This window comes from Cottoperca gobio, chromosome 19 (genome assembly GCF_900634415.1).
Source record: "Cottoperca gobio chromosome 19, fCotGob3.1, whole genome shotgun sequence".
Classification (NCBI taxonomy): domain Eukaryota; kingdom Metazoa; phylum Chordata; class Actinopteri; order Perciformes; family Bovichtidae; genus Cottoperca; species Cottoperca gobio.
The window spans coordinates 8,117,492-8,130,017 of NC_041373.1; the positions used below are offsets into that span (position 1 = coordinate 8,117,492).

The 12,526-nt window shown below is 39.2% G+C and overlaps 1 protein-coding gene across 1 annotated transcript in view; it reads left to right on the top strand.

Moving 5' to 3' along the window:
• Positions 1-8,506: 8,506 nt before the first annotated feature.
• The window catches only part of cox10 (cytochrome c oxidase assembly factor heme A:farnesyltransferase COX10), a 35,536-nt gene continuing 31,516 nt past the window's right edge, over positions 8,507-12,526 (top strand). Inside the window, exons 1-3 of the mRNA XM_029457003.1 lie at positions 8,507-8,650; positions 9,663-9,805; positions 10,033-10,429. Coding sequence (XP_029312863.1) covers positions 8,620-8,650; positions 9,663-9,805; positions 10,033-10,429 — 571 coding nt within the window. The 5' untranslated portion in view covers positions 8,507-8,619. The remainder of the gene's footprint in view (positions 8,651-9,662; positions 9,806-10,032; positions 10,430-12,526) is intronic.

A 12,526-nucleotide genomic window follows, 5' to 3' on the forward strand; every position in this document is an offset into this window, starting at 1 on the left:
GGCACATACAGATTTACATACAGTAGTATACCCAGAGATGGAAACTTTTCCACACTAATTAAAACATAGATACATTTCCAAAGAGCAGAGCTGCTGCACTCCTGGTAAATGGGAAGACCGATGCTGCTAAACAAGAAGAGATAAGTAAATGTTCAGAACTCTGTATATGCTAAGCTTGTGTGAGTGTGTTTACTGGAAATTGCCCCCCATGGGGATGTTGCTGTGAACCATCGGGATGCAAACATACAGAACATTGAGTTTAAAGCTTCTCTGAGCTGCAGACCCAAGCCTCGCTGGGTCTTTATGAATTCAGTCCTCAGCTAAATGTAACCTGTAGTTGTTACTAACTTGTGCTAACTGGCATGTTTGTTTGAGCAACTACAACAAAATCAGCTTTATTGTTATCAAATGTACAATCATTGATTCCATAAATGTGTTGCTGTTGTTCAGTTAACCAGGATGACGTCATTACCTAATTAGAAAATGGACTATCGTCTCTTTTATTGGTCCACAATGGCTGGTGTAAAGGCATCTGGTATAAGTGTTATTCCACAGTCTTGACTCTGGTGGTGCTGCTCTGCTATTTATTACAACAAAAGAGAAAACATTACGAGGAGACCGAGCATTACATGAAAGTTGGTTTCCACCACCTGTATTCCAAATTGCTGTGCAATCTCTGTCAGCGGTGCAAACTGCACAGATAACTCCCTCTATGCAAATGTTTTTGCTTGAAAAGAAAATTATTGATCACAGATCAGAGAAATGTGGCACCAGACAGGAAATACAGAGGAGTGGTGAGGGCATGGTTTAAATGAGAAAAGCAAAATGAATTATGCAAGTCTCTCGCACATCCACCTTTTTTTCCTCATTATGTGGAGCCATCTGAGTGGTAATTAAATTCATGCACTGATAGGATTCCCTCGTTTTCTGCCACCGTGCTTTTCTTGTGCACTTTGTCATTCTGGCACTTTCCAAAAAGGGAGGGGGGGGATTCAGCAGCGAGAACGTAACCATGGTGCGAGCTTCTTGCTCATATTCCTTATTCTTTACTTTCAAAATGTGATTTCTTAAAAACTATTTGAGGTCGTGCATCTAATTGCAATAAGTAATGTAAACTACTGGAATATTCAAACTCGGACTTACTTGCTTTGTAACACGGGCAGATTGGGTCAATAGAATATTTGCATAAATCATTCCAATGCATTTAATGAGTTGTTACTTATCATTTTTTAATAAAATGGTTATAATGTAAATGTTATCGTGATTACAAATTGGATTATGATTACTGTAATTGGAGGGTGTAATCTTATTAAAAATCCCTATGCTACACCCCCGTATGCGTGCGTGGGTGGTGGTTGGGTAAATGATGAGCAGACCACCACCACAGAACAGGCGGCCCAGGCTTTCACGGTAATGTATGGAACAGCTTTGTCCCCATAGATAAGAGCGCCATCCAGGAATGTTCCATATTCTTCTGCCTTACAAGACCCTTTAGACCGCAGCTGCCAAGACTCAAGACTGTCATACAAGCAGCCATGCAAAGTGACTGGCAGTGAGGAAGGTCCTCCTGTGGCCTTGAGGCTATCACACGCTTTGTAAAACTCACTGGTTCCCACTGAGAATAGAACATTTTTTCAGAGAATAAGAGTTGGTTCATAGTCATTAGAGAACGTGTGTGACGATGATATAAAAGGTTAAATATACTATCGGTTTGAGCCAATTTATATGGCAGAGAGGCAGTTATAAAGTCACTTTACATGGATATAAAAGTGTACTAGTGACTCAAAATGATCTTACCAAGAAGATTTCAACTGGCTTTTACTGAATGAAAGTTACACAGTAAGATATTTTAAGATTAAGTTTAGGTTTTTTTTGTTTCTTACGTTTAACAACCAGTTGTATTTTATTTTGAAATGAAATAGACCTAGATTCCCAAGAATGTAAACTACAGTTACAACGACTGCAACCGTATAGAGCAGGATTAAGTTATGGTTTATGATTAGGTCAATCGGATATTATTTCCGACTTGTACCAATAAATGTCAGACAGACTGGGGACAACTCTCAATAGAAATAACATTTTATGGTATTTTTTGTTTTTGTATCCATAGATCAGCCATCTGCAATTTTGGTTTGCTAGAGTGGCTCAAAATGGAAAAGCACACATTTTTGTTTGCCATCTTTCCTTCATAAAAGCTTCCATTGCCATTAAATTTACCATAAATAATCAAACCTACAATAAAAAAAAGAAGTCCATTTAATTTTAGTTTAAAAATGTTAGCATTGCTGACCCAGGTTGGTCATGTTTCCCATTCATTCACAGACGTCCAACGTCCCTCCAGGGTCCGTGCTCCAAATCTGCATCTGATGGTAAAGAATTGCCTGGAAGCCCAAAATTATTTCAGCAGAGAGGAAGAGACAGTCCATTTTGCAAATTGACTCCTTCAGGACGCTACGGTCTTGCAATATCCTCGACTCCCCCATGTACTCCTCTGTTGGGAGATATATACCAAGCAGGAAGCAGTTAGAAGCAACTGCGAAGACGGCCATGGATTTATGATGCGGAGGCAAGTGCGACTGAACAAGGCCTATTCCCATCTGGGCTGGGAGCCACTGCCGTACTTGGGGATTTATGACGAGGATGACACAGCTGATTACTCTCGGTTACTGAAGAGAATTGGACATGGACCGGCTCCAGGGAAGTTTAGTGTGTGTATTTGTGTTTATGATATGGCAAATAGAAGCACAGTAACCCAGTTTTGTTTGACTCGTTCTTCATCAAACCTCCATGACCTCCATCACCCAAGTTTCCCATGGACAAACATAACATGCAACCTGCCTTGTGGTAAATCAATGATTGAATGAAGGGAAATTGGAATGAAAGTATAAACAAATAAATAAATAACACACCCAGACTGATGGAAAAAACACACCGAGTGGTGCGTATGCCGTCTCTGGATGTGAAGAAATGTGGAGACTTTGCTGTGACCCCATAAACCGCATGTGCTGTGGACTTCTCCTTATTCCTCTTGAACAGTTTGTGGGCTCGGCGTTACGCTGTGGCCAAATCCTGGACTTCAAGCCAAATGCTTGCTATGCAATGGCTGAGGAGTTGTTATGACCCCTCTGACCCTGGCTGGACCATGCTTCTTGATTTTGGTCCCAGACACACTTTGCCAGCAAACTGCCTGAGTCACCTTGTCCGATGTCCAATTGCCATGGGCTGCCACCAAACCAAGATACAGTAATAAAGCCAAATGAAAGAAATGCTCTCGTGCTCAATAAATCACTGTGAGGCCAAGTTCAAGTGAAAACAGCAAATAAGAAACAAAATGAAGCCAGATGTTTGTCTGTTTTCCTTGAACTAACATTTGATGGATGTAATGAGATTCAATCTAGATCAGTATGTATGCCAGTCTGAGCATCTTAGGCATTATTAAAAAAGCGCCACATGTTCCTCGACTCTATCGTAAACTGGGGTGGCATGTCTATATTTTCTTTTAGTTTAATGTTAGGGGGAAGTGGTCAAAGCATGTCAGCGGAGACAAAGGACAGACGCATTCATTGCTTGACATCAACTTGGAATAAGTGTGGTTTTCTCACAAACCACTTGCCCCTCCCAAAGCCTACTTTTAGGCCTTTGGGAGGCATAGAGTCCATTCCATGGGTCTCATTCCTCTTAGCTGTTTGGATGAGACTTTGGGTGAAAGGGGTTGCTCTGTGTGATTGATGAGCCATGGTCAATTAGAGGCTTAGCCTTGGAGGCCCACAAAGGCACCCGTGATCTTAGACATAAACATTGGCGGACATAGGGCTTGAAGATACCTGTTGTTCGTGAAAAGAGGGCAGGCCTCCGGACGGCAGCTGGGAGAGGACAACAGTTCTCCTCTGGAGGTTTTGAATGCTTCGCCAACTTAAAATATCCCGAAAAATAAGTCGGGTAGGACTTTAAAAGAGAGCTAGAGTCTGTCACACAGGGACATTCCACGGGTGATGTCAGTAGCATGGTGCCATCCCAGCGGGGGTAGTGTGGTGGGTGGCTCCTCCATCTGACACCCTGTGGTTGACGAGCAACAGGGCGCCAGCCAGAGGCTCATTAGACAAACTGTGACAACAAGATGTTGCCCTTGAAAATCAATTATAAACAGGAGAGTGTCTCTGCATCTGTTTCTGCTTGGAGTTATGCAGCACTGTCTGACTCTTTTTTTTAGAACTTCTGACTCCAAAGTCATTCAGATGGTCATCCCTGTGGGATTAGTGATGGCACTAAAGCCTGTGGGACAGTGCTAGTAAATCAGAGCAGATGAACCGTGCCGATGACAGGTCTGGGAGGCCTCTGTTATTTGACTACACCATTTATTGGGGCTTCCTGGGAGGGGGGGAGGGGGGTGTCTCATTATAGGCGCTTAGTGCGTCCCCCAGCATGAGACATGTAAAAGTAGCTTAAAAAATGATTTGGCCATTTTGTGAGGGTCATATGTGGGCAGCAGGCTCTTTGTATTGTGTAATAGGGCCTTTCTTATTAATGTCTATTAATGACCCATCAGCACTTTGCTTACACAACGAGGGGCCCATGCTACCTTCAATTGATTCAACATGTCACCTTTTTACCACTAAGTGCCAGGGAGCTGTGTTTTAAATAGAAAACTGGGTAATTTCCAGGACCCTTGAAATTGCTAAAGAGACCTGTTTTCCTCTCGCCACACCAGCTTTACAGCTAGAGATCCTAACACTGTGCTAGTCTATCAATCTTACTGACATCTGCTTTACACTTTAGAAATATTTGTCTTTGCTTTCCTTGAAAGTAAAATATGCCATTTTGAAACAATTTAGCAAAGATAACAAAGGATTTTAAGCTATCATTAGTTATTTTCTGAAGAGAAAAACACAGACCTGACTACTACATTTTATTTGAACTATTAGCCTAGATATATATCAACAGTCGCCTATTTCTCCCCCCCCCCCCATGTCATATTTTACTATAACTCCAAATACACAAAATTCCAAACCCATCCTGCAACTACACATAAGTACAGGTCTAACATTCCCAGGCTGACAACAGCCCGCTTTTACACTGATAAACTACATGTCGTCACCATCGCACAACATAAGCCTCTCCTTCTTTTGTGTCTTTTTGTTTCTCTCTAGAGAGCACTTTTACAGCCATTTCATTTTTTTCAAGTTGTAGTGAAAGCAGTGTGATAAAAAGCCCTCACACGGAGACCACCACCAGAGGTAGAATAACTGTAAAGATCTGTTGAAAGAGCCCTTTGGGTTGAACAGACCTTGCAAACTCCTCCTATTGTTACTGAGCCATTCCTCTCCATTTTCTCCATCTGTTATTTAGGACCTGTCTTTTGGTCCACCTTATGGACAGAAGGCCTTAAAAGCCGGTTTGGCTTTGTCTTTACTCACTGGAGTGCATCGAGCAATTATCTACACAAGTAGAGCTTCCTGACTTTAGGAGAACAACAACAAATCATAGATAAAAAAAAGTTGTCAGTTTGTCTTATGGTTCTTCACCCCAAATCCTCAATAACAAATTGTATTTTCCACCTTTAAATTAAAGATATGAATAAAACACCAAATGATATAGTTGAAATGCATTAGCCCCAGCTGCCAGAATAATGGTCAGGCAGAGGCATCAGGAAGGTTCCTTGGAATTGATTCCCCTGAGCTAGTCCAACTCATTGGCACGGGCTAAACTATTCCTTGATGCAATAAACAAATATTATTCCATTCCAATCCAGAGGAGCGGGGCAGCCGCATACTCTTGAATGAGCCTGTCTGTTAATGTGAGGCCCTGACATTCTGTTGAGAATGTCAGTCATCTGTAGTGGTAGCCTGCAGATTGCCATACAAAAGATTATGGTTTGACACAGTGCCCTGCACAGCCATAAACTTGGCTGGTTTGATCCTACCCTCAGAGACTGTATTTCTGCAGCTTTGGAGAAGAAAAATGAAGAAAACATGGAAATTGTATAACAGTACCGTGGAAATAAATAACATGGTGTAAAACCAAGCAATAAACATCCTTTTCAGCAATCGCATTAAAACCAAACGTAAAGCGGTTGACCAGATCAGTGCAGAATGAAATCTTGTAGAACAGCACACAATGGCTATCTCCTGTAATAAAGGTGCTCTTGTGCTGGATCTTGGATGGCCTCGCCTGTATTGTTGGCATTCACTATCCCCTGGATCTTGATGGTGCATGGAGATTACACCATGTAATCTTAGCAGGAAAGGAGGAGCTGGCAGTAGAGTGGAATGAATCAGATGAATCAGTAGAATTGGATGCTCAGCTTGGATTGCAGTGTTTGAGATCCATGGACAACACGTGTGCTTGTAAAGGATATTTGCACCATGACCATTCATCAAATGAATGATACCTGTTGTATGATTCTGTGCATTTTAAATACTGCTCACCAAACCACACATGTACAGAACATGACAATTGCAAAATTTGATTATCTGTGTATGTTGCAATGTTTTTTTTTCCTTATATAGAATATGATGTCCTCTATAATGAATGCAGCATAATAATCGTCCACCTGTGACTGTAAAATGTTATTGTTGTAGGAAATGAAACGCTGCGCCAAAACAGACAATCATACTGTTTCATTATCTTTGTTTGAATAAATCCAGGCTGCAAAGTGAAAGCAGCAGAGAGGATATTAATCAGAAGGTTTCCATCTTGTTGGCCGTGGCAGCCAGGGCCAACGAGATGATCATACACATAAATAACAGGCCAAACAGCAGGGCTAGTCAGAGGACGTACAAGGGCAGGAGGCAAAAGGCCAGACATTGAATTAGACGACAATTTTGGATTAAATGAATCGCGTCTTCAACTCAGATTTATTGGTCAATGACAGAGGTTTACTGGTGACCGGACTTCTGGAAAAATATAACTTCAACCGGTGTTTGTTACAAGTAAACACGTTTTGTTACAAGTTAACACATTACTTTAATTCAGATGAACTGATTGACGTTTTTCATGAAAATGAGCCTTTTTGGGAATACATTGGCTTCTTTTTAAACCATAGTAGGCTACCAAATCATTACAATCACATACAGACACAATTGTTTGGAATGGGAAAAGCAAGCCTTTCTCCACTGCTTGGCTCATGTTGATTTAAATGAGGACCACGATCATCAGGAATAAATACACTTAATGAAAGTAAATGTTTACCTTCAGTAAAAAAAATGTTTTAAACTTCATACATTTAGCAAGTTTGACTATTGTTTTGTCATCTTCTAAGACAATTAGATGAGATGCATCAGAATCGAGGTAGCTTATTGTCGCCTCATTTGAACGATTTCCTTTGGAAAAACCCTGAATAGGCCAAGAACATTAAATTAAGTGGTTAAACAACAATACAAATGCAATTTATTATAAAATGATATGCACTATGGTCCTTTTTCACAGCAAATATTTTGAGATGTCATAGTAGAAAAACGAGTCAATAATAACATTAACAATTGCTGCATTCTATTCAAATGTACCAGTAAGTTGTGATGGTGGGTCAACATGCACAGTACCAGGGTTCTGAAACTGAAGCAGCCAAATGGAATACAGCAGTAATTCATTTTATTATTTACACCTGTATGTACACCAAATGTTATTTCAAGTATTAAAAGCAAAAGTACTCAAGGCAGAACATGTTTAACTATTTTGTATCAGACTGCAACTAACTATTCTTTTCATTATGGATTAATTTGCTGATTATTTTCTCCATTCATTGATCGATTGTTTGGTTTGTAAAAACTTACCACAATTACCAAGAGCCAAAAGTCACCTTCACAATGTTTGTTTCTTCCAACCAACAGTACAAACTTCAAAATTACAAAAACAACAAACGAACACAAAAAACCCTTTGAAATTATTAAAATAATTCAAAGGAAAATCTATAAAACCTTCACATTTGAGGAGTTGAAACAATAACATGTTTATGTATTAAAATAGACTCAAACAATTACCAAAAAAGTTGCTCTTTTAGTCAAACTCTTCATATGTTTTCTGTGCAAATACATTCATTTGTAAAGTAGGCCTAACTAGTAACTAAAACTGTCAGATAAATGTAATGGATTAAAAAGGACAATATTTCCCGCTGAAATGTAGTGGAGCAGAAGTAGAAAGTGCCATGAACAAAAAAGACTTGAGGCCTATAAGTAGTTATATTACCCATTTATATTATATTCCTTTAGGGAATAGTAGTTATGTTGCTGTGTTATTTATGTATCATGATTTATATTAAATGTCCTTATTAGTTCATCTTCAAGCAGTAGAAGTAGCCTAATTATAACTTATTGTTTAATATTACTGTCTGGTAATATGATAAATAAATACGTACGTACGTTATTATTATTATTATTATTATTATTATTATTATTATATTATTATTATTATTATTATTATTATTATTATTATTATTATTATTATTATTATTATTATTATTATTATTAGAAGCCTGTTAGAAGTATATGCAGTGCAGCATTGAGGCACGCGGACTAGTTGACGTTTCGTTCCCCGGAAGTGTTTCTCGTTACCCAACGAGGTCATAATGGCGGCTCGCTGCATGTGAAGGGGTCGAAACAGAAGCTGGCTTTATGATTGGAGAACATGTATAAAACGCCATGTTGCAGACTGTCAGGTAACATAACAGGGATATGATATTTTGGTTGACATACCGCTGCATTTCAAAGTCATTTTTAATTTGCGCACGCTGAAAACACTCTTTAAAGCTAAGGCGGAAGCTAGCTGCCTAGCTAAGCATAAAGCTATCTGGGTAGCACCTGAGATGTTTGGCAGAAGGCTAGCAGTGACCTTAAATAGAAGTCAACCGCATCTGCAGAGACCAAAATTAGCTAATGACTGACAGGCTTAATAACAACAACGTTCTAGCTATTTTGTTGTAACTGTGTTATCAAACAACGTGAAAAGCTAACGTACAAAGCAATGTTGATGGGGACTTTTATAACTTACGATATCGACAAAACATTCGTCTTGTGTACCCCATGTTATGAACATATCACATAATCTTAGTGAGGAAATGGGAAGAGTAGCGATGCATTATATATAAGGGATACAACTTGTCAGGCACAAACTGGGTCTAAGGCATCAGTCTTTGTTGTTATCATTGTTTTCTCTGGGAAGACCAGACCACCATGGACATGCATGTTCACCTTTTGTGTCATTCTTCAGTTTTATGCACAACACATTGTCCTATACGCTGCTTATAGTTTATGTTATGTTATTTCATTACATTTTTTGTCTTTGCATGTCCATGTTTTTGTATCAAACATACACTCTTACGTGACCTATACTTCAGATTTGACACTTCTACATACATATTTATAATGCAACCCCATCTAGACTAATCCATGCTACTTACTTATATTTTTCTGATCCATAATGTTAACCTGACCATGGCATTGTATACAACTGGGATTGGCACCTAATTGTTATTGTTATCTTAGACTTATATGTTTGCAAGCTTCACACGTTGTTTTGCAACTGCTGCACAGCAATTTCCCTCGAGATAAATAAAATGTTATCTTATCTCATGTTCCATGTAAGATTAAATCTGGGATATTTTTGTCTTGTTTCTTTGTTTTGGTAAAAACATTTTGATGACTTAATGTTGTATTTTACGTTTCTTGTAGGTTTGGTTGGACTAAGCGTGAAACAGAAACTACTTCAAAATGTCCCTCAATGTAACCAGACTGCTCGCAGCCTCGTTCAGCTGCACAGAAGAGATCCATCAAACTGGCTGACGTACCAGCACCTTAACTTCCTCAAACGCCAGGTATATTTTACTCGACTTTGTTTTTTGTTTTTCCTTTCAGCTTGTTTTTACAGTTTCAAAATGGTGTGTCGCTTGTTATTAAAGTATTTTCTTCACCATACCTTGAACGTGAGCCTTCATTGTAGTTCATGTCTGCATTCAGTTTTATTGTCAAAGCGCTTTGAGTGATCGTAAAGATTGGAAAAAGCGCTATATAAAAGCAGTCCATTTACCTGGTTTCCTTTCAGTATGTGGCAAAGAACAACAGTGAGCTTCACCAACGTGCCATCCCAAAACCAGCTCCTGCCCTGACCATAGTGGATGAGAGAGATGACAGCATTGAAAGACAGGTGCAGAGAATACCAACTATTGATCCTGTGGACACAGATACTGTTTCACTGTCGGAAGACATCACCAGTAAAGCACAGCCTGGAATATCCACCTTGAAGCCCGATACAGAAGATGCAGCAGTACAGAAAGATTCTGTGTCTAGTACGCTTGTGACGTCAGATGAGACTCCCCATGTCCAAGTGGAGACTGATGAGGAAAAGGAGGCACGTCTAGACAGACAATGGAAGCAGCTCAAGGTCAATGTGGCTGACTTGCCAGATATCTACGCCAAGCTTGCCAAAATCAAACTCACAGGTAGAGTACACAACACATGGTTCTTTGTCATATAATATGAACTATTCACATATGGAGGTTGAAGCATGCAAGGAATTACCTCGAAATACAGGAATAATCTGATATATCTCTGAAACTATGCCAGAACTTGGTAAATACACAAGATGGTCGAAGCAAATATAGAGATGTTAATTTCTACATATACCAACATACCTAGGTACTTATTATGTTCAGGTTAGAACTGTGCAAGTAGGAAAGTAATGCAAAATTCAAAGCATAGGGTGTGTTCGAAATTGCAAGTACTAACATACTAACGTACTACATACTAACATACTAACATACTAACGTACTGCATACTAACGTACTACATACTAACGTACTGCATACTATATACTAACGTACTGCATACTACATACTAACGTACTGCATACTAACGTACTGCATACTAGCATACTACATACTAACGTACTGCATACTACATACTAACGTACTGCATACTAACGTACTGCATACTACATACTAACGTACTGCATACTAACGTACTGCATACTACATACTAACGTACTGCATACTAACGTACTGCATACTACATACTAACGTACTGCATACTAACGTACTGCATACTACATACTAACGTACTACATACTAACGTACTGCATACTACATACTAACGTACTGCATACTAACGTACTGCATACTACATACTAACGTACTGCATACTACATACTAACGTACTGCATACTACATACTAACGTACTGCATACTACATACTAACGTACTGCATAACGTACTGCATACTACATACTAACGTACTGCATACTACATACTAACGTACTGCATACTAACGTACTGCATACTACATACTAACGTACTGCATACTACATACTAACGTACTGCATACTAACGTACTGCATACTACATACTAACGTACTGCATACTACATACTAACGTACTGCATACTAACGTACTGCATACTACATACTAACGTACTGCATACTACATACTAACGTACTGCATACTACATACTAGCATACTAACTACTAACGTATGCATACTAACGTACTGCATACTACATACTAACGTATTGCATACTACATACTACGTACTGCATACTAACGTATTGCAATACACATACTAACGTATCTGCATACTACATACTAACGTATTGCATACTAACGTACTGCATACTACATACGTAACGTATTGCATACTACATACTAACGTACTGCATACTAACGTATTGCATACTACATACTAACGTATTGCATACTACATACTAACGTACTACATACTAACGTATTGCATACTACATACTAACGTACTGCATACTAACGTATTGCATACTACATACTAACGTACTACATACTAACGTATTGCATACTACATACTAACGTACTGCATACTAACGTACTGCTACTACATACAACGTACTGCATACTAACGTACGCATATTACATACTAACGTATTGCATACTACATACTAACGTACTGCATACTAACGTACTGCATACTACATACTAACGTACTGCATACTAACGTATTGCATACTACATACTTACTGCATACTACATACTACGTACTACATACTAACGTACTGCATACTAACGTACTGCATACTACATACTAACGTACTGCATACTAACATATTGCATACTACATACTAACGTACTGCATACTAACATATTGCATACTACATACTAACGTACTGCATACTACATACTAACGTACTGCATACTAACGTACTGCAGTGTTTCCCCTACCATTGTCTTGGCAGGGCGCAGCGCCCCGCCAATGGAGCCCTGCCTATGTGTGTGCGCAGGCAGCTACACGTGCGCACACACCTACACATGCGCACACACCTACACATGCGCACACGCCTACAGAGAGGGGAGAACTAAATAGAAACCGCGTCGCGCACCGCAATCCTCAATACTTCACAAAAGTAAACACGAGCAATACGTCTTTTCTGCATCAAATGACTGCATCCATCACGTTACAGGTCTTAACTACCGTTGAATGATCACAAATGTTTATCAACATTACCTTTTTACCTCGATTTTAATCCATTATTATTTTAAAGAAAATGACAGTTACTTCAGTACATCATATATATGAGCC